General features: G+C 57.0%; 1 protein-coding gene across 1 annotated transcript; it reads right to left on the bottom strand.

Annotated features, from left to right (window-relative positions):
* Positions 1-334: 334 nt before the first annotated feature.
* Positions 335-22,181, bottom strand: LOC104303400 (protein-arginine deiminase type-1-like). Its single transcript, XM_054175796.1, has 16 exons — positions 21,898-22,181; positions 14,235-14,415; positions 13,096-13,168; positions 12,958-13,019; positions 11,038-11,170; positions 9,509-9,634; positions 8,602-8,780; positions 8,420-8,523; positions 8,235-8,346; positions 7,614-7,721; positions 5,074-5,222; positions 3,306-3,450; positions 3,122-3,215; positions 1,382-1,461; positions 756-884; positions 335-665 (listed from the first exon to the last, which is right to left on the bottom strand). The coding sequence occupies exons 1-16, from the start codon at positions 21,987-21,989 to the stop codon at positions 432-434; spliced, it is 2,001 nt and encodes a 666-aa protein (XP_054031771.1). The 5' UTR covers positions 21,990-22,181; the 3' UTR covers positions 335-431.
* Between the last annotated feature and the right edge of the window lie 4,159 nt (positions 22,182-26,340).

The following is a 26,340-nucleotide window of genomic DNA, read 5'->3' as shown; positions in this document are numbered from 1 at the left end:
CCTGCAAGAGTGGTCAGGCACTGGCACAGGCTGCCCAGGGAGGTGGTGGAGTCCCCACCCCTGGAGGTGTTCCAGAGACCTGTGGCCATGGCCCTTGGGGCCAGGGTTTAGTGGCTGGGGCCATGGTTTGACTTGGTGATCTTGGAGGCTTTTTCCCACCCAATTTCTCTTCACTGGAGTTTGCCCCCAGTGTAGGCATGTTAATGGTGAGTGCTGTGCTGGGGGAGCCATGCCCCTGTGCCACACCACCACCAAGTGTCGCCCAGCAAGTGGAAAACCACCTTCCCCTGTGCCACCAAACCCCACAGCCAGCAGCAGGAGGCCAGGAGAAAGCTGCAGCCCATTTTTATTGTCAAGCCACCACCTCTGAAGGCACTTGGAGGGATGGGGAGCAGGGTTTGGGGAGGAGGAACGTGGGTGCTGGAGCCACTTCAGGGCACCATGTGCCACCACTTGAAGGCGAAGGGCTTGCGCCGGACGTTGGTGCCGCAGTGAACCTCCCCCAGGAGGAGGTGGTAAGAGAAGAAGTCATCAATGAAGGTGCAGGTGAGGCCCAGGGGCTCCAGCAGTGCCCTCACTCGCTCCTCCAGGCAGCACTGCCCACCCACCACTGGGCCAAAGGGCTTGGGGATGCCCAGGTGCCTGCCCAGCACCAGCATGTTCACCTGTGGCAACAGGGATGGAGGTAAGAAGGCAAATCCCAGCCCAAAGCCACCTCCCAGGGCTCAGGGCAAGGAGGGGAGGATGACTCTTACCATGTCAGGGAAGAAGGCTTCGGCGCCTTTGTCTGCCTTGCCCTGGAAGAGCTGAGGGAGGTCAATGATGTCCTGCTCAGACAGCCCCAGAGAGCGCTTCAGGATGTCCCTGTTCCAGTTGATGCAGCTCTGGGGGCAAGCAGGGGACAGGAGTCAGTGGGGGGGCTGGGGGTGGGGAGAGGGATGGGTGGGTGGATGGATGGAGGGATGGAGGGACAGAGCAGCAGAGGGATGGACAAAGGGATGGGTAGAGGGAGGGAGGGATGGGTGACTGGATGGTGGGACAGGTGGAGAGGTGGGTGGAGGGGTGGAGGGAGAGATGGAGGGGTGGAGGGAGAGATGGAGGGGTGGAGGGAGAGATGGGTGGGTGGATGGAGAGACAAAGGTGAGCAGATAGACTGGCAGGGATAGACACAGCAGTGGACAGATGAAGGGAGGAATGGGTGGAGGAATGGAGGGACAGCAGCAGAGGGATGGACAAAGGGATGGGTAGAGGGATGGGTGGGTGGATGGTGGGACAGGTGGACAGATGGAGGGAGGGATGAAGGGAGGGATGGAGGGAGGGATGAAGGGAGGGATGGAGGGAAGGATGGAGGGATGGAGGGAGGGCTGGAAAGGAGCCTCACCTGAGCATAGGTATTGAACTTCCTGAGCTCTTCATTGGCCAGGATCTCATTGATGGTCACCTTGGAGACCTTCTGCAGTCCTGCAGCACAGAAATCCAGGCAGGACACTTGGGATGAGGCTGCCCCTCCCTGGAGGGGTTGAAGGCCAGGCTGGGTGAAGCCTTGAGCAACCTGGGCTGGTGGGAGGTGTCTCTGCTCATGGCAGGGGGGTTGGAACTGGATGTTCTTTGAGGTCAATTCCATTCGGTCTTTAAAGTCCCTTCCTTAAGGCCCTAAACCACTCTAGGATTCCCTGACTGCAGGGACAGAGCCAGGAGCTCCCTCCCCACACTGATCTCCATCCCCAGCAGGGAAATCCACACCATGAGGCTTTTGAATTAACTCTGCTTGATTCTCCCCTCCTCCCCTAGCTGCAGGCAGCACTTCCCAGCCAGCAGCTGGCTTCGGGGGTGTCCTGTGTGACCCCACACTGCATTTTGTGCCAGGTTGAGGCAGCTCCTCTCTTGCCTCCCACCAGGGCAGAACAAATGAGCCTCAGACAAATGGACTGCAGAAGTGCTGGGAAAGCAGTGAAGTGTTCCACAGAGAGCTGCAGGCACAGTGACAAAGGAGATCCCACAGCACACAGAACCCCTTGCAGCATACCCAGAAGCCTCCCAGCATTTCCCCCTTCTCCCTACCTGAGGCTACACCCAACCCCCCCCAGGGCTCCTTCTTCCCCCCACCCCCTTCACTGTTAGGCTACTCTCAGCTGGCCAGATCTGAGACTGCCCTTCCCCCTCTCCTCCTGGCATTAGGCCTGGCCAGGCTCAAAGTCCTTGAGATAACTCCCCCAGATAGGGAACATCTCCCACGGGAGCAGCAAGGGAAGGAAGAGGAAGTGTGAGACCTTGCTGGTTAGGCCACCCCTTGAGCCCTGTGTCCAGCTCTGGGCTCCTCAGCTTAGGAAAGAGGTTGAGCTGCTGGAAGGTGTCCAGAGAAGGGCAACAAAGCTGGGGAGGGGTCTGGGGCACAGCCCTGGGAGGAGAGGCTGAGGGAGCTGGGGTTGCTTAGCCTGCAGAAGAGGAGGCTCAGGGGAGACCTTCTTGCTCTCTGCAACTCCCTGCAGGGAGGTTGGAGCCAGGTGGGGGTTGGTCTCTTCTGCCAGGCACCCAGCCCCAGAACAAGAGGACACAGTCTCAAGCTGTGCCAGGGGAGGCTCAGGCTGGATGTTAGGAAGAAATTCTTCCCAGACAGAGAGATTGGCCATGGGAATGTGCTGCCCAGGGAGGTGGTGGAGTCATCATCCCTGGAGGTGTTTAGGAAGAGCCTGGCTGAGGCACTTGGAGCCATGGTTGAGTTGATCAGATGGTGCTGGGTGATAGGTTGGACTGGATGAGCTCTGAGGTCTCTTCCAACCTGGTTAATTCTATTCTATTCCATTCCATTCCATTCCATTCTATTCCATTCCATTCCATTCCAATCAATTCTAATCCATTCCATTCTGTGTTGACTACACCAGCCATGGATGGGGATGTGAGACACCAGTCTCCCCCTCCCATAGGGAGCAGGATATTATGGGTATCAAATACACAGCTTGCTGTGTCCACCCACTGGGCTGGGCCCTGGGGGCACCAGAGCTGTGTCTCGTGCGGCGGCAGCAGGAGGCACCCAGCCCACACTGCCACGCTGCATTTGGCAGGAGAAAGGGCAGAGGAGCCCCACCAAGCCCTGCTCCCCACCCACCCAGCCACCCCTCACCTTCAAACATCGCAGCCTCACCAAAGCCCTCCTCTTGCTTCTCCTTGAGGAGCTGGTAGCAGGCGCTGGGGCTGGCCAGGAGCAGCCGGAAAGCCTGGGGAGGGGAGAAAGGGCAGGACTGGGGCGGGGGGGGAGGGGATTTAAAGCCTGCACCTCGCTCTTCCCCCTCCCTGGGACTCCTTACCTTCCGATCAGGAGCGGGGACGAAGGTGAGGAACTCATCTATGTGGCCAACAAAGAGCCAGTCTGAGAAGAGCTCCACTGGAGCCTGCACTTGCTGGGCCACCAGGAAATCCTTGACAGCTTTGGCCAGCCGCCGGCCGCCGGACCTGGGGGGGAGGCACAAGGGAGGGAGCTGCCACTCTGGGGTGCCCAAGGGGAGGCTTGGCTTGCAACCACCCTCACGTGTGGCATCAGGACCAATGTGGCCAGCAGGAGCAGGGAGGTCATTCTCCCCCTGTACGCTGCACTGCTTAGGCCACACCTGGAGTCCTGTGTCCAGTTCTGGGCTCCTCAGGTCAGGAAAGAGGTTGAGCTGCTGGAAGGTGTCCAGAGAAGGGCAACAAAGCTGGGGAGGGGTCTGGAGCACAGCCCTGTGAGGAGAGGCTGAGGGAGCTGGGGTTGCTTAGCCTGGAGAAGAGGAGGCTCAGGGAAGACCTTCTTGCTCTCTCCAACTCTGAAGGGAGGTTGTAGCCAGCTGGGGGTTGGTCTCTTCTCCCAGGCACCCAGCACCGGAACAAGAGGACACAGTCTCAGGCTGTGCCAGGGGAGGTTTAGGCTGGAGGTTAGGAAGAAGCTCTATACAGATAGAGTGATTGCCCATGGGAATGTGCTGCCCAGGGAGGTGGTGGAGTCCCCATCCCTGGAGGTGTTCAGGAGGAGACTTGATGGGGTGCTTGGTGCCATGGGTTAGTTGATTAGGTGGTGTTGGATTGGTTGATAGGTTGGACACTATGATCTTGAAGGTCTCTTCCAACCTGGTCTGGTCTGTTCTATTCTAGTCTAGTCTAGTCTATAGAATGGGCACAGCAGCTGAAGATGGGGAGTTCCCTCTAAACACATGGGGGCACTTCTTCCCTCGGGGGGTGGCAGAGCCCTGGAGCAGGCTGCTCGGAGAGGTGGTGGAGTCTCCATCTCTGGAGGCTTTCCAGCCCTATCTGGATGCATTCCTCTGTGACCTGCCCTGGGGGATCCTGCTCTGGTAGGGTGTTGGACTGAGTGATTGCTGGAGGGCTCTGCCAACCCCTGCCTAGGTCACACCAACCCCATGCAATGCTCCAGGCTTGGGGCAGAGTGGCTGGAAAGTTGCCTGGTGGAAAAGGACCTGGGGGTGTTGGTGGACAGCAGCTGAAGAGGAGCCCAGGCTGTGCCCAGGTGGCTGAGAAGGTCACCAGCAGCCTGGTCTGGATCAGCAAGAGTGTGGCCAGCAGGACCCAGGAATTGATTGTTCCTCTGTATGTAGCACTGGTGAGCCTTGAGTCCTGGGCTCAGTTTTGGGCTCCTCACTCCAAGAAGGACATTGAGGGCTGGAGCAGGTCCAGGGAAGGAGAGGAAAGCTGGGGAAGGGTCTGGAGAACAGGGCTGGGGAGGAGCAGCTGAAGGGACCTGGGGTTGTTGAGCCTGGAGGAAAGGAGGCTGAGGGGAGAGCTTCTGGCTCTCTACAGCTCCCTGAAAGGAGGCTGGAGGCAGGCAGGGCTTGGTCTCTTCTCCCAGGGAACAAAGATAGGATGAGAAGAAATGCCCTGAAGTTGCCCCAGGGGAGGCTTAGCCTGGACATGAGGAACAATTTGTGTCCTGCAAGAGTGGCCAGGGGTTGGAACAGGCTGCCCAGGGAGGCGCCGGAGTCCCCATCCCTGGGAGCGCTCAAGCAATGTATGGCCGTGGCACCTGGGGCCATGGTGGGGTTGGACTGGGTGAGCTCAGAGGTCCCTCCCAAGCCCTCCCATTCTCACCTGGGGAAGCTGCTGCCAATCAGGATGCGGCCCAAGGGGTACTCCTTGCCCTGCACCGACACCGGGGGGCTCACCTCCAGATTCCCAAAGGAATCCAGGCTGGAAACACCCGCTGGTGACTGCCTGGCCACATAGCCAAAGTCAGGGCCCTGGATGGGGGGGGAAAAGGGCAGGGAAAAAGGCAAGAATGAGTGAAAAATGGCAATGATGGGTGAATAAAAGGCAATAGTGGTTAAAAAAGAGGCAATTATGGCTTAAAAATGGCAATAATGGCTTAGAAATGGCAATAATGGCTTAGAAATGGCAATAATGGCTTAGAGATGGCAATAATGGCTTAGAGATGGCAATAATGGCTTAGAAATGGCAGTAATGGCTTAAAATGGCAATAATGGCTTAGAGATGGCAATAATGGCTTAGAGATGGCAATAATGGCTTAAAATGGCAGTAATGGCTTAGAAATGGCAATAATGGCTTAGAAATGGCAGTAATGGCTTAGAAATGGCAGTAATGGCTTAGAAATGGCAATAATGCCTTAGAAATGGCAATAATGGCTTAGAAATGGCAATAATGGCTTAGAAATGGCAATAATGGCTTAAAAATGGCAAGAATGGCTTAGAAATGGCAATAATGGCTTAAAAATGGCAATTATGGCTTAGAAATGGCAAGAATGGCTTAGAAATGGCAATAATGGCTTAGAAATGGCAGTAATGGCTTAGAAATGGCAATAATGGCTTAGAAATGGCAATTATGGCTTAGAAATGGCAAGAATGGCTTAGAAATGGCAATAATGGCTTAGAAATGGCAATAATGGCTTAGAAATGGCAGTAATGGCTTAGAAATGGCAGTAATGGCTTAGAAATGGCAATAATGGCTTAGAAATGGCAATAATGGCTTAGAAATGGCAATAATGGCTTAGAGATGGCAATAATGGCTTAAAACGGCAGTAATGGCTTAGAAATGGCAATAATGGCTTAGAAATGGCAGTAATGGCATTAAAAAGGGAGATAATGGTTAAAAAAGTCAATAAAGGTCAAACAGGGCAATAATGGGTAAAAAAATGGCAATAATGGGTAAATAAAAGGCAGTAATGGTCAAAATAAAGGCAATAATGGTTAAAATAAGGGCAATAATGGCTTTAAAATGGCAATAATGGCTTTAAAATGGCAATAATGGCTTTAAAAATGGCAATAATGGTTGAAAAAGTCAATAATGGGTTAAAAATGGCAATAATGGGTAAATAAAAGGCAACTGGTTAAAAACAGAGTCAATAATGGTCAAATAAGAGTCAATCATGGTTAAGAGAAGGGAAGAATGGTTTAAAAATGGCAACAATGCTTAAACTAAAGGCAACAATGGTTAAAAAAGGGCAGTGATGGTTTAAAAAATGACAATTATGGTTAAAAAGAAGAGTCAGTAATGGTTAAAAAAGCTCAGTGATGGTTAAAAAATGCAATAATGGTTTTAAGATGGCAATCATGGTTAAATACAAGGCAATTGTGGTTAAAAAGGAGGCATAATGGTCAAATAAGAATCAGTAGTGGCTAAGAAAAGGCAGCAATGGTTTAAAAATGGCAATAATGGTTGAAAAAGAGTCAGCAATGGTGAAAAAAGAGTCAATAAGGGTTGAAAAAGAGTCAGCAATGGTGAAAAAAGAGTCAATAAGGGTTGAAAAAGCTCAAAGATGGTTAAAAAAAGGCAATAATGGTTTAAAAAAAGGACAATTATGGATGTAAAAAGTGCAATGGTGGATAGAAAAAGGCAACAGTGGTTAAGAAAATGCCATAAGTGCTCAAAGTGAAGCATTCCCAACCCAGCCTTGGTGCTGGCCAAGAAGGCCAAGGGCATCCTAAGCTTCATAAGGAAGAGTGTGGCCAGCAGGAGCAGGGAGCCCTGTGCTCAGCACTGCTTAGGCCACACCTGGAATCCTGGGTCCAGTTCTGGGCTCCTCAGGTTAGGAAAGAGGTTGAGCTGCTGGAAGGTGTCCAGAGAAGGGCAACAGAGCTGGGGAGGGGTCTGGAGCACAGCCCTGGGAGGAGAGGCTGAGGGAGCTGGGGTTGCTTAGCCTGGAGAAGAGGAGGCTCAGGGGAGACCTTCTTGCTCTCTCCAACTCCCTGAAGGGAGCTTGGAGCCAGGTGGGGGTTGGGCTCTTCTCCCAGGCAGGCACCCAGCACCAGAACAAGAGGACACAGTCTCAAGCTGTGCCAGGGGAGGTTCAGGCTGGATGTTAGGGAGAAATTCTTCATAGAGAGAGAGATTGGCCATGGGAATGTGCTGCCCAGGGAGGTGGTGGAGTCCCCATCCCTGGAGGTGTTTAGGAAGAGCCTGGCTGAGGCACTTGGTGCCATGGTTGAGTTGCTCAGATGGTGCTGGGGGAGAGGTTGGACTGGATGAGCTCCGAGACCTTTTCCAACCTGGTTAATTCTATTCTATTCTATTCCCATCTCAAAAAATGCAGGAAATTTTTTTATTTATTCTTTTTTTTTAGGGTTTTGCAGAGCTTTAGGCATCGTTGGAAGAGGGAGGAGGGAGAGGTCAGGTACCAGGATGCGCTTGACAGGGAAATCCACCAGGCCGCCGTCACGAGGCGAGTCGAAGACGACAGGGAAGGTCTTGTGGGGAGCTTGGATGTAGCCAAATTCCATCTCATCCTGGAGAGGGGAGGGAGAAGAAGATGGGGAAGGGGTGGAGAAGATGGGGAAGGGGTGGAGAAGGGAGGGAGAAGATAAGGAGATGGGAGGGAGAAGATATGGAAAAGGGAGGGAGAAGATATGGAAAAGGGAGGGAGAAGGGAGGGAGAAGGGAGGGAGAAGGGAGAGAGAAGGGAGGGAGAAGGGAGGGAGAAGGGAGGGAGAAGGGAGGGAGAAGGGAGGGAGAAGATATGGAAAAGGGAGGGAGAAGATATGGAGAAGGGAGGGAGAAGGGAGGGAGAAGGGAGAGAGAAGGGAGAGAGAAGGGAGGGAGAAGGGAGGGAGAAGGGAGGGAGAAGGGAGGGAGAAGGGAGGGAGAAGGGAGGGAGAAGGGAGGGAGAAGGGAGGGAGAAGGGAGGGAGAAGGGAGGGAGAGATATGGAGAAAATATGGAGGTGGGGTGGAGGAGGGGTGGAGGAGGGTCCAGCTGGAGCTGCTGCAGCCAGGCTGGTGCTGAGCACCATCCTGCACCCACCTGGATCCAGCGGTCCCCGCGGTTCTCCAGCAGCGGGCAGACGGTGAGGGGGCACTTGGCTTCGTCAGCCACGGCACGCACGGCTGCCACGAAATCCTTATTGTTCTCCACGCTGGGAAGGGAAAAAGGGATGTGGGAGCTGAGCCAGCAGCAAGGCAGGCTGCAGCCACCCCCTCAGCACCCACCTGCAGACAAAGACCTCCAGCGGAGCCAAGGTGTTGGGGGTCATGATCCAGGGAGCCACGCGGAACACCACCGTGTCGGTGAAAATCGGAGTCTCCAGCAAGTCCTGGGGCCAGGAGGGGACAAGGTCTGGGATCTCCTCCCCCTCGTAAGGCCTCACCCCAACCCCTCCCACAGCTGCTACCTTCTCTGGGCTCTCCAGCAGCGTCACATGGAAAGTCACCAGCCCTGAGAAGTCGACGTCGGGGAAGGAGAGGCCCTCCACGTAGAAGATGCTCTCCTCCTGGTGCCGGCTGGGTTTGATGGTGTAGGAGAGCTGCAAGCCCCCCAGCACATGCTTGTAGTCCTTCAGTGCTGTGCTGTCTGTGGGTACAAGCACCATGCAACCCCTCAGACAGCTGAGCAGCCTCCCTTCTCCGTCCCTTCTCCCTCCCTTCTCCATCCCCCATCATCTTCTCCACCCCTTCCCCATCATCTTCTCCATCCCTTCCCCATCATCTTCTCCATCCCTTCCCCATCATCTTCTCCATCCCTTCCCCATCATCTTCTCCATCCCTTCCCCATCATCATCTCCATCCCTTCTCCATCATCTTCTCCATCCCTTCTCCATCATCTTCTCCATCCCTTCCCCATCATCATCTCCATCCCTTCCCCATCATCTTTTCCACCCCTTCCCCATCTTCTCCACCCCTTCTCCACCCCTTCCCCACCTTCTTCTCCCTCCCCTCTCCAGGATGAGATGGAATTTGGCTACATCCAAGCTCCCCACAAGACCTTCCCTGCCGTCTTCGACTCGCCTCGTGACGGCGGCCTGGTGGATTTCCCTGTCAAGCGCCTCCTGGTTCCTGACCTCTCCCTCCTCCCTCTTCCAACGAGGCCTAAAGCTCTGCAAAACCAGGAGCTGCCCCCAGCACCGAGCCCTGGGGCTCACCACTTGTGCCTGACCACCACCCGGAGCCATCTCCCCTCCCTCCTGCTCTCTGGGCCCAGCCAGGGTGTAACTGAGTGGAATGGCCACACATCCAAGGTTGAATCCTGATCATTTGGGGCTGTGCATTGCCCCCCCAGGAGCCCATCCCCAGGCTGCTCACTGCCACTGTAGAAGACTCCAACTCTGCCGGCGCTGCTGTAGTCCGTGTGCAGGACGAGGCGGTGCCCGGTGAAGATGGTGCGGGGACCCCGGGTGTGCAGCACCAGCTGGGACATGTCCTTCAGGTCTGCAGGGGAGGAGAGCAAATGAGGTGTAAGAAAGGCAAATTCCAGGGTGAGCCTGAGAGGGGAGTGGAAGTCTTAGGTTGGACCTTTAAAATTACCCTCAGCTCTCAAAAAGAGGTTGCCCAAGGTGTCAGCCCCTGGCTTGGCCAGCAGCACTCGGAGCTGGGTTAGGAACTGGCTGGAGGCTGAGCCCAGAGAGTGGTGGGGAATGGTGCCACAGCCAGCTGGCAGCCAGGCACCAGTGGTGTGCCCCAGGGATCAGTGCTGGGCCCCAGCCTGCTCAGTATCTTTATTGATGATCTGCAGGAGGGGATTGAGTCCATCATTAGTGAGTTTTCAGCTGACACCAAGCTGGGGGCAGGAGTTGAGCTGTTAGAGGATTGGAGAGCTCTGCAGAGGGACCTTGCCAGGCTGGGCAGAAGGGCAGAGTCCAAGGGCAGGAGATTGAACACATCCAAGTGCCAGGTTCTACACATTGGCCACAGCAACCCTGTTGTTCCTAGGCTTCTTGAGCATGTGCTTTCCTTGTAGTAGGGGTCTCTCTGGGGGTCGTAGATGCAGTGCTACAGGCTGGGGTCAGAGTGGCTGAGAGCAACCAGGCAGAAAGGGACCTGGGGGTAGGGGTTGACAGCAGCTGAACAGGAGCCAGCAGTGTGCCCAGGGGGCCAAGAAGGCCAAGGGCATCCTGGCCTGCAGCAGGAAGAGTGTGGCCAGCCGGAGGAGGGAAGTCCTTGTGCCCTGTGCTCAGCACTGCTTAGGACACACCTTGAGTCCTGTGTCCAGTTCTGGGCTCCTTAGGTTAGGAAAGAGGTTGAGCTGCTGGAAGGTGTCCAGAGAAGGGCAAGAAAGCTGGGGAGGGGTCTGGAGCACAGCCCTGGGAGGAGAGGCTGAGGGAGCTGGGGTTGCTTAGCCTGCAGAAAAGGAGGCTCAGGGGAGACCTTCTTGCTCTCTGCAACTCCCTGAAGGGAGGTTGGAGCCAGGTGGGGGTTGGGCTCTTCTCCCAGGCAGGCAGCCAGCCCCAGAACAAGAGGACACAGTCTCAAGCTGTGCCAGGGGAGGTTCAGGGTGGAGGTGAGGAGAAAGTTCTTCCCAGACAGAGAGATTGGCCATTGGAATGTGCTGCCCAGGGAGGTGATGGAGTCCCTGTCCCTGGAGGTGTTCAAGAGGGGCTTGGATGTGGCCCTTGGAGCCATGGTTCAGCTGTCAGGAGGTGCTGGGTGACAGCTTGGACTTGCTGAGCTCTGAGCTCTTTTCCAGCCTGGTTCATTCTATGATTCGCTTCCAGCTGGGCTGGGATGGCAAATTTAATGTTGGGGGGTAGGGGGGAAATTTTCAAGCCACCACAAGGAGTGGGAGAGAAAAACCTGAGGAAGGGGAAGGGATTGTGGCCGGGAGGAGCAGGTACCGGCGTAGGAGCGGACGGCGGCGTCGCGGTTGTCCGGCGTGGAGCTCTGCAGCGCCCAGGCCTTGGGGTCGTCGCGGTCGCAGTTCACCAGCAGGATGGCTCCGTGCCCCTCAGGACCCCAGCTCCAGGTAGCCTGCAGAAGGGCAACTGTGGCAGTTTAGGCTGGGTGCCTCCTAAACTGAAGGCTCAGAGTTACACCTCCGGCGTCCAGCCCCAGGCAGCAGGGGACTGTGTCCAGCTCTGGGCTCCTCAGGTCAGGAAAGAGGTTGAGCTGCTGGAAGGTGTCCAGAGAAGGGCAAGAAAGCTGGGGAGGGGTCTGGAGCACAGCCCTGGGAGGAGAGGCTGAGGGAGCTGGGGTTGCTTAGCCTGCAGAAGAGGAGGCTCAGGGGAGACCTTCTTGCTCTCTCCAACTCCCTGAAGGGAGGTTGGAGCCAGGTGGGGGTTGGGCTCTTCTGCCAGGCACCCAGCCCCAGAACAAGAGGACACAGTCTCAAGTCTCAAGTGGAGGTTCAGGCTGGATGTTAGGAAGAAATTCTTCATAGAGAGAGAGATTGGCCATGGGAATGTGCTGCCCAGGGAGGTGGTGGAGTCCCCATCCCTGGAGGTGTTTAGGAAGAGCCTGGATGAGGTGCCATGGTGCCATGGTTGAGTTGATCAGATGGTGCTGGGTCAGAGGTTGGACTTGATGATCTCTGAGCTCTTTTCCAAGCTGGTCTGGTCTATCCTATCCTATCCTATCCTATCCTATCCTATCCTATCCTATCCTATCCTATCCTATCCTATCCTATCCTATCCTATCCTATCCTATCCTATCCTATCCTATCCTATCCTATTCCACTCCATTCCGTTCTGTCCTATCCTGTCCCATCCTATCCCATCCCATTCCATTGCTTCCCATAATCCCTGCACCCTTAGAAACCAGGCTGCAAAGTCATTCCCTTTCCTTTTCCTCCCTCTCTGCTCCTGTGGGAGATGCTTTCTTGCTGGCTAACAGTGGGGAAGTACCTCAGGCCACTTTGGCCTGTTTAGCCCTAATGCCAGGGTAAGAGAGGGGATGCACAGTGTCAGGCCTGGCCACCTGAGACCAGCCTAGGAATGGGGGGCAAGAAAGAACCCTGGGGGGTTTGGGTGCACCCCAGGTGGGGAGGAGGGAAGGGTTGTGGTTTTGGGTGTAAAGGAACTCTGTATGCTTTGGAATATGCTTTGTAGTTCTTTGTAGGCTGGTAACTGCTTTTGCATTTAAACTTTCCATGTCTGGAGCCTCTGTGCCAGGAAGGATCTGGAGGGGCTGGAAGGTGTCCAGAGAAGGGCCACGAGGAGGAGCAGAGGGCTGGAGCTGCTCTGCTGTGAGCACAGCCTGAGGGAGTTGGGGTTGTGCAGGCTGGAGAGGAGAAGGCTCCCAGGAGACCTCATTGTGGCCTTCCAGGATCTGCAGGGGGCTGCAAGAAAGCCGGGGAGGGACTTTTGGGGGTGTGAGGGAGGGATAGGACTGGGGGGGATGGAGCAAAACTAGAAGTGGGGAGATTGAGACTGGATGTGAGGAAGAAGTTGGTCCCCAGGAGGGTGGTGAGAGCCTGGCACAGGTTGCCCAGGGAGGCGGTGGAAGCCTCCTGCCTGGAGGTGTTTGCAGCCAGGCTGGAGGTGGCTGTGAGCAACCTGCTGTGGTGTGAGGTGTCCCTGCCCATGGCAGGGGGTTGGAGCTGGCTGAGCCTTGAGCTCCCTTCCAACCCTGACAGTTCCATGATTCTCTGATCCTATCAATCCCTGTGTGTGAGCATCATTCTCTTGCCCCTTTTGGGGGAGCAGAGCATCTGTCCTGCTCTAAACTGGGACAGGAGCAAAGCAGGGCTGGGGGTGTCAGCCATCCCCCCCCACCCCCTCCCCCGGTGGTCGCAGGGGGCTCCCAGCCCTCCTTTGTACCTTGTCCAGCAGCGTCCTGCTGACCGTGCCGCTGCGGCTGGTGTCGGCGTCCAGCGAGACCTCTGTGGGGAGAGGGATGCTGGGAGGGGCTGCCCCCCCCGGTGCCCCGGCCTGGGGGTCCTGTCCCCCCTCACTTACCCACACAGGTGAGGTACAGCATGGCTCTGCCTATGGGCACCCCACCGGACTCCCCGAAGTAGGAGATCCTGACCTGCAACGAGGAGCAGCTGCTCAGCAGCACCGGGCAAGGAAGGGCCACATCCTGCCTGGCACCCACCAGCACCCCACCAATATCCACCAACACCCACCAACATCCACCAGCCCCCACCAACACTCACCAGCCCCCCACCACCCCCCCACCAGCACCCACCAACACCCACCAGCCCCCCACCACCCCCCCACCAGCACCCACCAACACCCACCAGCTCCCCACCAGCACCCACCAGCACCCCACCAACACCCATAACACCCCACCAACACCCACCAGCACCCACCAGCCCCCCACCAGCACCCACCATACCCACCAGCCCCCCACCAACACCCACCACCACCCACCAGCACCCAACAACAACCACCAACACCCACCAGCACCCCACCAGCACCCCACCAGCACCCATAACACCCCACCAGCACCCACCAGCCCCCCACCAGCACCCCACCAGCACCCCACCAGCACCCATAACACCCCACCAACACCCACCAGCACCCACCAGCACCCCACCAACACCCATAACACCCCACCAACACCCACCAGCACCCACCAGCCCCCCACCAGCACCCAACAACAACCACCAACACCCACCAGCACCCCACCAGCCCCCACCAACACCCACCAGACCCCCACCACCACCCACCAGCACCCAACAACAACCACCAACACCCACCAGCACCCCACCAGCCCCCACCAACACCCACCAGACCCCCACCACCACCCACCAGCACCCAACAACAACCACCAACACCCACCAGCACCCACCAGCCCCCACCAACACCCACCAGACCCCCACCACCAACCACCAGCACCCAATAACAACCACCAGCACCCACCAGCCCCCACCAACACCCACCAGCCCCCCACTAGCCCCCACCACAACCACCAGCCCCCCACCAGACCCCTGGCATCACCCACCAGCAACCACCAGCCCCCTGCCAGCACTCACCAGCCCCCACCAACGCCCACCAATATCCACCAGCCCCAACCAACACCCACCAGCCCCCCACCTTGGCAGCACCCCCCAGCACCCATCACCACCCTCCCCACCACCCTCAGCCCTCACCTTTTCATCCCCCACGTCCTTGCTGAGGGTGTCCATGGCCAGCAGCACCTCTGCCCCGGTGTCCAGGGGCCAGCGCCCCACCAGGGAGGGCAGTTTGATGCTCTGTGTCTCGTGCACCACATAGAGCTTCACCCCTGGTGTCCCCTGCACGTGGAAGGTGACAGCACCTTTGGGTGCAGAGCTGGGCAGGGAGGGAGGGAAAGGCCAGTCAGAGGTCTGCTGGCAAAGCTAAGAGCAACCCAGCTGCTGGAGGAGAGCTGCCCTGTGCTCAGCGCTGCTCAGGCCACACCTGGAGTCCTGTGTCCAGCTCTGGGCTCCTCAGGTCAGGAAAGAGGTTGAGCTGCTGGAAGGTGTCCAGAGAAGGGCAACAAAGCTGGGGAGGGGTCTGGAGCACAGCCCTGGGAGGAGAGGCTGAGGGAGCTGGGGTTGCTTAGCCTGCAGAAGAGGAGGCTCAGGGGAGACCTTCTTGCTCTCTGCAACTCCCTGAAGGGAGCTTGGAGCCAGCTGGGGGTTGGGCTCTTCTCCCAGGCAGCCAGCCCCAGAACAAGAGGACACAGTCTCAAGCTGTGCCAGGGGAGGTTTAGGCTGGAGGTGAGGAAGAAGTTCTACACAGAGAGAGTGATTGGCCCTGGGAATGTGCTGCCCAGGGAGGTGGTGGAGTCCCCATCCCTGGAGGTGTTTAGGAGGAGACTTGATGAGGTGCTTGGTGCCATGGCTTAGTTGTTTAGGTGCTGTTGGATTGGTTGATGGGTGATTCTACCCAGCATGAGGCCAAAATCCTGCAACAGGCAATGACCCCTGCAAACTGCAGCTGCAGCAAGTCCTGCAGCACACAGTGACCCCTGCAAAATGCAACTGCAACAAGTCCTGCAGCACCCAATGACCCCTGCAAACTGCAGCTGCAGCAAGTCCTGCAGCACACAGTGACCCCTGCAAACTGCAGCTGCAGCAAGTCCTGCAGCACCCAATGACCCCTGCAAACTGCAGCTGCAGCAAGTCCTGCAGCACACAGTGACCCCTGCAAACTGCAGCTGCAGCAAGTCCTGCAGCACACAGTGACCCCTGCAAACTGCAGCTGCAGCAAGTCCTGCAGCACCCAGTGACCCCTGCAAACTGCAGCTGCAGCAAGTCCTGCAGCACACAGTGACCCCTGCAAACGGCAGCTGCAGCAAGTCCTGCAGCACACAGTGACCCCTGCAAACTGCAGCTGCAGCAAGTCCTGCAGCACCCAATGACCCCTGCAAACTGCAGCTGCAGCAAGTCCTGCAGCACACAGTGACCCCTGCAAACTGCAGCTGCAGCAAGTCCTGCAGCACACAGTGACCCCTGCAAACTGCAGCTGCAGCAAGTCCTGCAGCACACAATGACCCCTGCAAACTGCAGCTGCAGCAAGTCCTGCAGCACACAGTGACCCCTGCAAACTGCAGCTGCAGCAAGTCCTGCAGCACACAGTGACCCCTGCAAACTGCAGCTGCAGCAAGTCCTGCAGCACCCAATGACCCCTGCAAACTGCAGCTGCAGCAAGTCCTGCAGCACACAATGACCCCTGCAAAATGCAGCTGCAGCAAGTCCTGCAGCACCCAATGACCCCTGCAAAATGCAACTGCAACAAGTCCTGCAGCACCCAATGACCCCTGCAAAATGCAGCTGCAGCAAGTCCTGCAGCACCCAATGACCCCTGCAAAATGCAACTGCAACAAGTCCTGCAGCACCCAATGACCCCTGCAAAATGCAGCTGCAGCAAGTCCTGCAGCACCCAATGACCCCTGCAAAATGCAACTGCAACAAGTCCTGCAGCACCCAATGACCCCTGCAAACTGCAGCTGCAGCAAGTCCTGCAGCATGCAGCCATTAAGAAATCCTTAAATATAAAGCAAGTCCTGCAAGGTGTAATTGCAACAAGTCCTGCAAAATGCTACTGCAACAAGTCCTGTGCCACGCAGCTGCACTAAATCCTGCCACCTGCAACCCTTCTTGCAATGCACACTAAACCCTGCCTGGTGCAGCTGCAACAAGCCCTGCAAAAAGCAATCAAACCTGCAGAATGCTACTGCCATGTTCCCTGCACCATGCAACTGCAAGAAATCCTTCTCAGTGCAGCCAAGCCAGCAGCTTGACATTGCCACAAGCCCTGCAACGTGCAGCAGGGGCTGCAAAGAGTGTGGTTGGAGTGAGCCTTGTACCCTGCAGAGCACAGCTGCAGCAAGTCCTGCACCGTGCAGCAAACCCTGCAAAATGCAACTGCCACAAGCTCTGCAAGGCCCTGCTGCAAGCAGTGCTGCCCCAGGCAAGGCTTCTAATTCTGCAGCATCAACCTGCAACCCCTCCTGCAAGAGCAAGGAATCCAACAAAGCCATGAATGCAACAAGTCCTGCAATGTGCAGCTGCAATACCCCCCCCCACCCCCCAAAGCAACTGCAAGGAATCAGATTCACAGAATGCATCTGGTTGGAAGGGACCCCTAGGAGGTCATCTTGGCCAACTCCCAGCAGTGAGCAGGGACACCTCCAGCTACAGCAGGAAACCCTTTAGCATGCAGCAAAGTCTGCAAAAGGCAAAGGCATCAAGGCACAGAGTCAGAGAATCAATCAGGGTGGAAGAGAGCTCAGAGCTCAGCAAGTCCAAGCTGTCACCCAGCACCTCCTGACTACTAAACCATGGCTCCAAGGGCCACATCCAAGCCCCTCTTGAACACCTCCAGGGATGGGGACTCCACCACCTCCCTGGGCAGCACATTCCCAGGGCCAGTCTCTCTGTCTGGGAAGAACTTTCTCCTCACCTCCAGCCTGAACCCCCCCTGGCACAGCTTGAGACTGTGTCCTCTTGTTCTGGGGATGGGTGTCGCTTGCCTGGGAGAAGAGACCAACCCCCAGCTGGCTCCAACCTCCCTGCAGGGAGTTGCAGAGAGCAAGAAGGTCTCCCCTGAGCCTCCTCTTCTGCAGGCTAAGCAACCCCAGCTCCCTCAGCCTCTCCTCCCAGGGCTGTGCTCCAGACCCCTCCCCAGCTTTGTTGCCCTTCTCTGGACACCTTCCAGCAGCTCAACCTCTTTCCTGACCTGAGGAGCCCAGAACTGGACACAGGACTCCAGGTGTGGCCTAAGCAGTGCTGAGCACAGGGCACAAGGACTTCCCTGCTCCTGCTGGCCACACTCTTCCTGCTGCAGGCCAGGATGCCCTTGGCCTTCTTGGCCCCCTGGGCACACTGCTGGCTCCTGTTCAGCTGCTGCCAACCACTACCCCCAGGTCCCTCTCTGCCTGGCTGCTCTCAGCCACTCTGCCCCCAGCCTGTAGCACTGCCTGGGGTTGTTGTGGCCAAAGTGCAGCCCCTGGCACTTGGACTTGTTCAATGCCATCCTGTTGGCCTCTGCCCATCTGTCCAGCCTGTCCAGGTCCCTCTGCAGAGCTCTCCAATCCTCTAACAGCTCAACTCCTGCCCCTAGCTTGGGGTCAGCTGCACATTCACTGCTGATGGACTCAATGCCCTCCTCCAGATCATCAATAAAGATATTGACCAGGCTGGGGCCCAGCACTGATCCCTGGGACACACCACTGGTGCCTGGCTGCCAGCTGGCTGTGGCACCATTCCCCACCACTCTCTGGGCTCAGCCTCCAGCCAGTTCCTAACCCAGCTCAGAGAGCTGCTGTCCCAGCCAGGGGCTGACAGCTTGGCCAGGAGTTTGCTGGGGGGGGGATGGTGGCAAAGGCCTTGCTGCAGCCCAGGCAGACCTCATCCACAGCCTGCCCCACATTCACCAGGCAGTCACCTGGGCATAGAAGGAGATCAGGTTGGTAAGGCTGGATCTGGGCCTGATCCCTCCTGCAACATCCAAAGGAATCCTCCCAGCTGCAATTGCTATAAATCCTGCAGAAGGCAACAGCATCAACTCCTTCAGGCTGCAGCCAAGCTGGCAATTTGCATTTGCACAATGTCCTGCAAAATGCAGCTGCAAGAGATCCTCTGGTGTCCAGCAAATCCTGAGGTGTGCTTTGGGGACAGGCTGGGAGAGTTGGGGCTGTTCAGCCTGGGGAAGAGAAGGCTCCAGGGAGACCTCAGAGCAGCCTTCCAGTAGCTGAAAGGGGCTACAGGGAAGCTGGGGAGGGACTTTTGACAAGGACTGGGAGTGACAGGATGAGGGACAATGGCTTTGAGCTGGGAGAGGGGAGATGAGGAAGGAATTCTTTCCAGTGAGGGTGGGGGAGACTCTGGAACAGGTTGCCCAAAGAAGTTGTGGAGGCTGCAAGCAACCTTTGAAGTGTTCAGGGCCAGGCTGGATGAGGCCTTGAGCAACCTGGTCAGGTGGGACATGTCCCTGCCCATGGCAGGGGATTGGAACTGGGTGAGCTTTAGGGTCCCTTCCAACCTACACCATTCCATGGTTCCATGAGTTGCAGCTGCAAGAGGTCCTTTGGTATGCAACAAATTCCCCACAGCAGGGTTCCAGTGGGTCCTGCAGAAGGCAGCTGCAGCAAACCCCACAGGAGGAGACTGCAGCACATCCTGCCAGAGGGAGCAGAGCCTGTGAAAGGCAACAGCCTCACATCCTGCAGTATGAATGAAGGTGAAGGGCCTGTGATGTGCACCAAGTCCAGCAGCATTTGAGTGCAATACAGGCTGCAAAGTGCAACAAGAGCTGCAAAATGGAATGGCACCGAGCCCTGCAGCCTGCATTGTGTTCAGCTGTGGGCTCCTCACTCCAGGAAGGACACTGAGGGCTGGAGCAGGTCCAGAGAAGGGCAACAGAGCTGGGGAAGGGTCTGGAGAACAGGGCTGGGGAGGAGCAGCTGAGGGAGCTGGGGGTGTTGAGGAAAGGAGGCTGAGGGGAGAGCTGCTGGCTCTCTACAGCTCCCTGAAAGGAGGTTGGAGCCAGGTGGGGGTTGGGCTCTTCTCCCAAGGGACAAGTGATAGGATAGAATAGAATAGAATAGAATAGAATAGAATAGAATAGAATAGAATAGAATAGAATAGAACAGAACAAGAGACCTCCAAGTTCATCAAGTCCAATCTATCACCCAACACCACCTAATCAACTAAACCATGCAAGCAAGCACCCCATCAAGTCTCCTAAACACCTCCAGGGATGGGGACTCCACCACCTCCCTGGGCAGCACATTCCCATGGCCAAGCTTTCTCTCTGGGAAGAACTTCTTCCTAACATCCAGCCTGAACCTCCCCTGGCACAGCTGGAGACTGTGTCCTCTTGTTCTGGTGCTGGCTGCCTGCCTGGGAGAAGAGACCAACCCCCAGCTGGGAGTTGGAGAGAGCAAGAAGGTCTGCCCTGAGCCTCCTCTTCTGCAGGCTAAGCAACCCCAGCTCCCTCAGCCTCTCCTCCCAGGGCTGTGCTCCAGACCCCTCCCCAGTTCTGTTGCCCTTCTCTGGACACCTTCAAGTCTCTCAGTGTCCTTCTTAAACTGAGGAGCCCAGAACTGGACACAGGACTCCAGGTGTGGCCTGAGCAGTGCTGAGCACAGGGCACAAGGACTTCCCTGCTCCTGCTGGCCACACTCTTCCTGCTGCAGGCCAGGATGCCCTTGGCCTTCTTGCCCCCCTAGGCACACTGCTGTCTCCTGTTCAGCTGCTGTCCACCAGCACCCCCAGGTCCCTCTCTGCCTGGCTGCTCTTAGCCACTCTGCCCCCAGCCTGTAGCACTGCCTGGGTTTGCTGTGGCCAATGTGCAGCACCTGACACTTGGATGTGTTCAATCTCATGCTGTTGGATTCTGCCCATCTGTCTTCAAATTGCCTCAGGAGAGGTTTAGTTTGGACATAAGGAACAATTTCTTCACTGCAAGAGTGGTCAGGGATTGGCAGAGGCTGCCCAGGGAGGTGGTGGAGTCCCCATCCCTGGAGGTGTTCAAGAAACCTGTGGCTGTGGCACTGTGGGACATGGTTTAGTGGCCATGGTGGTGCTGGGTTGATGGCTGGACTGGATGACCTTGGAGGCCTTTTCCAACCCAAACAACTCTCTGATTCTATGGAACCTGACAGTATTGGAGTGCCATCAATGATGCAAAGGGCAACAAAGTGCTGGGAAGTGAAATGGCTCCAAATCCTGCGACATTAAGGGCACTGAAACCTTCCACCTGCACCAAATCCTGCACTGTTAAATCACAACTGAGACTGTGAAATAGAATCACAGAATTGTTAGGGTTGGGAGGGACCCCAAACCAGCTGATGCAACACCTACAGCCAGAGCTGTGTCAATTAGCTCATTCTGACACAGCTGACTTAATATAGAAACACAGAAGCACAGAACTGTCAGGGTTGGAAGGGAGCTCAAGGCTCAGCCAGCTCCAACCCCCTGCCATGGCCAGGGACACCTCACACCACAGCAGGTTGCTCACAGCCACCTCCAGCCTGGCTGCAAACACCTCCAGGCAGGAGGCTGCCACCACCTCCCTGGGCAACCTGTGCCAGGCTCTCACCACCCTCATGGGGAACAACTTCTTCCTCACAGCCAATCTCAATCTCCCCACTTCTAGTTTTGCTCCATCCCCCCCAGTCCTATCCCTCCCTGACACCCTCAAAAGTCCCTCCCCAGCTTTCTTGCAGCCCCCTGCAGCTCCTGGAAGGCCACAATGAGGTCTCCTGGGAGCCTTCTCCTCTCCAGCCTGCACAACCCCAACTCCTTCAGTCTGTGCTCACAGCAGAGCAGCTCCAGCCCTCTGCTCCTCTTCTGTCCTTCTCTGGACACCTTCAAGTCTCTCAATGTCCTTCTTAAACTGAGGGGCCCAGAACCAGATTACACAGTACTCAAGACCACCCCCCCCAAACATCCCCATTTCCTCCCCCAGCAGCAAGCCCTGCTTGGCTGTATCCCCTGAAGAGGGAAGCAAAGCTGACACCTTGGGACAGGCTGCAACTGGCAGCGCTCCTCCCCAGCACAGCAGGCCACAGGCAGTGGGCCAAGGAGCAGAAAGGCAGAGCTGCCAGGAGGAAAACACAGCTCTACCCCCAGGGCAGAGGGGAAAACACAGCTCTACCCCCAGGGCAGAGGGGAAAACACAGCTCTACCCCCAGGGCAGAGGGGAAAAAACCCACCCTAGGGCCAGTGGGAGAGAACGGGCTGCGCTCTGCAGCAGCTCTGCAGATGGGATGGGATGGGATGGGATGGGATGGGATGGGATGGGATGGGATGGGATGCACGAAGGCAAACACAGCCAGGAGCTGGGGCTTGAGCTGAGCTTCGAGGAAGCAGAAAAGGAGCAAAAAGCTGCTGCTGCAAACCACCTGAGCTTGGGCTGGGGCCAGGAGGTGACGCCCCGGCCGGCAACCCCGCGGTGGTTTCACTCCCCACATCCCTCCCCCGAAGCAGGAAACAATTCCATATTGGAGGGGGACACACACAACCAGCCTCTGCACCCGGGGTGCCCCTCAGCTTGGGGCATCACCCAAAAGCTCCCCGGGGAGGGCTTCTTTTTGCACCCCCAAACCCCTGCAAAACGTTGCCCGGGAGAGGGGTCACAACCAGGCTGACTTTGAGCATCTTCGTCCTCGCCCCGGGGGGCTCAACATCCGAGGCAGCAGCTCTGCTGCTGAAAGCAGGGCTCAGAACAGCTCTGAGCTATATTTATCAGCTTGATTAACGAGATAACAGCAAAAAGAAAGCAGATTTGGGTCGTCCCCCCCCCACCTTCCTCCACCCCCTCTTTCCTTCCCTTGCTTACCCACAGACATCCAGGGAGAGCTCCGTGCCCAGCACGCAGACGGTGCTGGTGGGGCGCTGGGTAGAGAGCTGGACCCGGCGCTGCTGGGCCATGCTGGCAGGCCCCTGGGGCACCCTTGGGTGCTTGCGACGGGTGGCACGGGGTGTGTGTGTGTTGGGGGGGGATATATAAAGCCTGGCTACTGGGAGGGGATTAAGCAAAGCCCAGCTTAATCCCACCTCCGGGCTGGGTGTGCGCGCTGCCCGGCCGCGCTTCCTGGCGGTGGGGCATGAATCAGTGGCAGGGGGGGAAAGGCACCCAAGACACCCACGAGGGGTTGGGGCTGGGCTTTTTTCTCCCCCCCCCCCCCCGTTAGGTTTTAAAGAAGCTCAAATGTGAGGCTGTTTTTCGGTGGGGGGGGGTTGTCCTTCCCCACACTCAGCAACAAAAGGAGGCTGATGTGACCGAGCCACCCTGAAACCCACGCTGTCAAATATTCAGTGTGACACAGGAGCTGAGCTGGGGCTGTGCCAGCACCAGGCTCAGCTGGGTTTTCTTTCTCCTTCTGAAGGGTTTTGTTTGTCTGGGTGGAAAAGAAGTTGGCTGCAGTCCTTCCTTTAGGTTGGGGGTGGGGAGTGGTGGTGGTGGTGAAGGTGCAAGCTGGGTGCTTGTCCCGTCCCTGGCCTCAGCAAGGTTTTCTTTCTCCTCCTAAAGGGTTTGGATTGTCTGGGTGGAAAAGACATTGGCTGCAATCCTTCCTTTAGGTTGGGGGTGGTGGTGAAGGTGCAGGCTGGGTACTTGTCCCATCCTGGCCTCAGCAAGGTTTTCTTTCTCCTCCTAAAGGGTTTGGATTGTCTGGGTGGAAAAGACATTGGCTGCAATCCTTCCTTTAGAGGGGGGATTGAAGGTGCAAGCTGAGTGCTTGTCCCATCCCTGGCCTCAGCAAGGTTTTCTTTCTCCTCCTAAAGGGTTTGGATTGTCTGGGTGGAAAAGACATTGGCTGCAATCCTTCCTTTAGAGGGGGGATTGAAGGTGCAAGCTGGGTGCTTGTCCCGTCCCTGGCCTCAGCAAGGTTTTCTTTCTCCTCCTAAAGGGTTTGGACTGTCTGGGTGGAAAAGACATTGGCTGCAATCCTTCCTTTAGAGGGGGGATTGAAGGTGCAAGCTGGGTGCTTGTTCCATCCCTGGCCTCAGCAAGGTTTTCTTTCTCCTCCTAAAGGGTTTGGATTATCTGGGTGGAGAAATTGGCTGCAGTCCTTCCTTTAGGTTGGGGGTGGTGGTGGTGAAGGTGCAAGCTGGGTGCTTGTCCCATCCTGGCCTCAGCAAGGTTTTCTTTCTCCTTCTGAAGGGTTTGGTTTGACTAGGTGGAAAAGAAATTGGCTGCAGTCCTTCCTTTAGGTTGGGGGTGGTGATGAAGGTGCAAGCTGGGTGCTTGTCCCGTCCCTGGCCTCAGCAGAGGCTTATTTAAGCTGGCAGGTAAGGATAGGCCTGGGGGGGATGGAGCACAACTAGAAGTGGGGAGATTGAGATTGGCTGTGAGGAAGAAGTTGTTCCCCAGGAGGGTGGTGAGAGCCTGGCACAGGTTGCCCAGGGAGGTGGTGGAAGCCTCCTGCCTGGAGGTGTTTGCAGCCAGGCTGGAGGTGGCTGTGAGCAACCTGCTGCGGTGTGAGGTGTCCCTGCCCATGGCAGGGGGGTTGGGACTGGCTGAGCCTTGAGCTCCCTTCCAACCCTGCCAGCTCTGTGATTCTCCTCCTAAAGGGTTTGGTTTTCTGGGTGGGAAACAAATTGGCTGCAATCCTTCTTTTGGGGGGAGGGGAGTGGGATGGGGATGCTGAAGGTGCAAGCTGGGTGCTTCTTCCATCCCCTGGGTTGCTGCACAGGCTTGGGGGGGTTGGGGATGTCACCTGCAGTGGGGACAGCAGGGCCCAGCCTGGCTTTAATGGCCTTTGTTTTAATTAAACCCTCATCTGGGCGTGGGAGAGGCCTTTGTGGCTGCAGCTGTCCCCACACCAACTCCCTGCGGGGTCAGGCGCCGCCGGAACGTGATAGCCCCTGCTCAGGACTCTGAAGGGACAGCAGGGCAGGGAGAAAGGGCTTGGAAAGCATCTTTTAGGGGCAAAAAAACCCCCACAGACATAAAAGAAGGAAGAAGAGGTGGCAAGGGGGAGGTGTGACCCTCATTGGGAGCAATTCTCCCCCACCTCCAGCAGCACTTGGAAATGCAGGGTGGCAGCAGCTTGCAGGGGGCACCACACAAAGTCTGACCAGAGAGGGCAAAATTGCCCCCCCCCAGAAAGTGGGTTTGGCCTCATAATAGCTCCTAGGGTTGGACAGGGCTAAGTCAAGGACTTGTCTCACTTGGAAAAGACCTCCAAGGCCAGGGAGTTCAACCAGCAACCAACCCAACCCCACCGTGGCCACCAAACCACATCCCCAAGGGCCATGGCCAGAGGTTTCTGGAATGCCTCCAGGGATGGGGACTCCACCACCTCCCTGGGCAGCCTGTGCCAGTGCCTGACCACTCCTGCAGCAAAGAAATTGTTCCCCATGTCCAACCTAACCCTCCCCTGGCACAATTTCAGGACAATACCTCTTGTTCTATCACCTGATACCAGGGAGAAGAGACCAACCCCTACCTGGCTCCAGCCTCCTTTCAGGGAGCCAGAGAGAGCAATGAGGTCTCCCCTCAGCCTCCTCTTCCCCAGACTAAACTCCTCCAGACCCCCAGCAGCTCCTCACCAGCTTCCTTGCCCACCCCTGGTCTGCCCCAGCCCCTCAATGCCCTGCTTGGAGTGAGGAGCCCCAAACTGACTCTAGTCTCAAGCTGTGGCCTCAGCCGTGCCCAGCACAGGGGCACCATCGCTTCCCTACCCCTGCTGGCCACACTCTTGCTGATCCAAGCCAGGCTGCTGGCGGCCTTCTTGGCCACTTGGGCACACTGCTGGGTCATCTTCAGATGGCTGTCAAGCAGCCCCCCCCCCAAAGTGCCTGGGGCAGGGGAGCAGTTTCAGTTCCTGGTGGCAGTTCCTGCTGGGTGAGGGCAGTGCGGGCAGCAGGGCCGGGCAGGGACGCCAGCTCAGCGCCGGGAAATGCCACAGCTGGAGCTGCCCTGAAAAGAGGCAAAGAGCAGCTCTGCCCTGGGGGGAGAGGGATTTACAGCTGATAAAAAGGCAGTTTATCATCTTGAGGAATAAATAGCTTGAGGAGGACAGCTTGAGACTGGAGATGAGGAAGAAATTCTTCAGAGTGAGGGTGGGGAGAACCTGGCACAGGCTGCCCAGGGAGGCTGTGGCTGTGCCCTGCCTGGAGGTGCTCAAGGCCAGGCTGGATGAGGCCCTGAGCAAGCTGTGCTGGTGGGAGGTGTCCCTGCCCATGGCAGGGGGGTTGGAACTGGCTGAGCCTTGAGGTCCTTTGCAAGCCAAACCACTCTGAATCTCTGAATGTGTATTTCCTGATGGGACTCAAGACTGCCTGAGCAGTCCCTCCCCAGCCTTCCTGGAGCCCCCTGCAGATCCTGGAAGGCCACAATGAGGTCACCTTGGAGCCTTCTCCTCTCCAGACTGAACAGCCCCAACTCTCTCAGGCTGTGCTCACAGCAGAGCAGCTCCAGCCCTCTGCTCATCCTCCTGGCCCTTCTCTGGACACCTTCCAGCCCCTCCAGATCCCTCTTGTCCTAGGGGCTCCAGAGCTGGAGGCAGTACTCCAGGTGGGGTCTCCCCAGAGCTGAGCAGAGGGGGAGAATCCCCTCCCTGGCCCTGCTGGCCACACTTCTCTTGCTGCAGCCCAGGCTCTGCTTGGCTCTCTGGGCTGCAAGTGCACTCTGAGAGCTCCTGCTGAGCTTCTCCTCCCCCAGCACCCCCAAGGCTCTCTCCTCAGGGCTGCTTTCCAGCCAGTCCCTGCCCAGCCTGGAGTTCTGCCTGGGATTGCCTCCACCCAGCTGCAGGACCCTACCCTTGGTCTTGTTGAACCTCCTGAGGTTGGCTTGTGCCCAGCTCTCCAGCCTGTCCAGGTCCCTCTGGATGGATCCCTTCCCTCCAGCTGTCTGCTGCCCCACACAGCTTGGTGCCATCAGCAAACCTGCTGAGGGTGCCCTCAGTGTCACTGTCCCTGGTACCCACAAAGATGCTGAACAAGCCTGGGCCCAGGACTGATCCCTGAGGGACTCTGCTTGTCCCTGGCCTCCACTGGGCCATGGAGCCATGGACAGCCACCCTTTGGGTGCAGCCATCAAGCCAGTTCTGTATCCACCTAGTGGTGCACCCATCAGAATCACAGAATCACCAAGGTTGGAAGAGACCTCAAAGCTCACCAAGTCCAACCTGTCACCACAGACCTCATGACTAAACCATGGCTCCAAGGGCCACATCCAATCCCCTCTTGAACACCTCCAGGGATGGGGACTCCACCACCTCCCTGGGCAGCACATCCCAGTGGCCAACAACTCTCAGTGAAGAACTTTCTCCTC

The sequence above is a fragment of the Dryobates pubescens genome, chromosome 33 (assembly GCF_014839835.1).
Source record: "Dryobates pubescens isolate bDryPub1 chromosome 33, bDryPub1.pri, whole genome shotgun sequence".
NCBI classification, from domain to species: domain Eukaryota; kingdom Metazoa; phylum Chordata; class Aves; order Piciformes; family Picidae; genus Dryobates; species Dryobates pubescens.
This window is presented reverse-complemented; position numbering and strand designations above follow the sequence as displayed.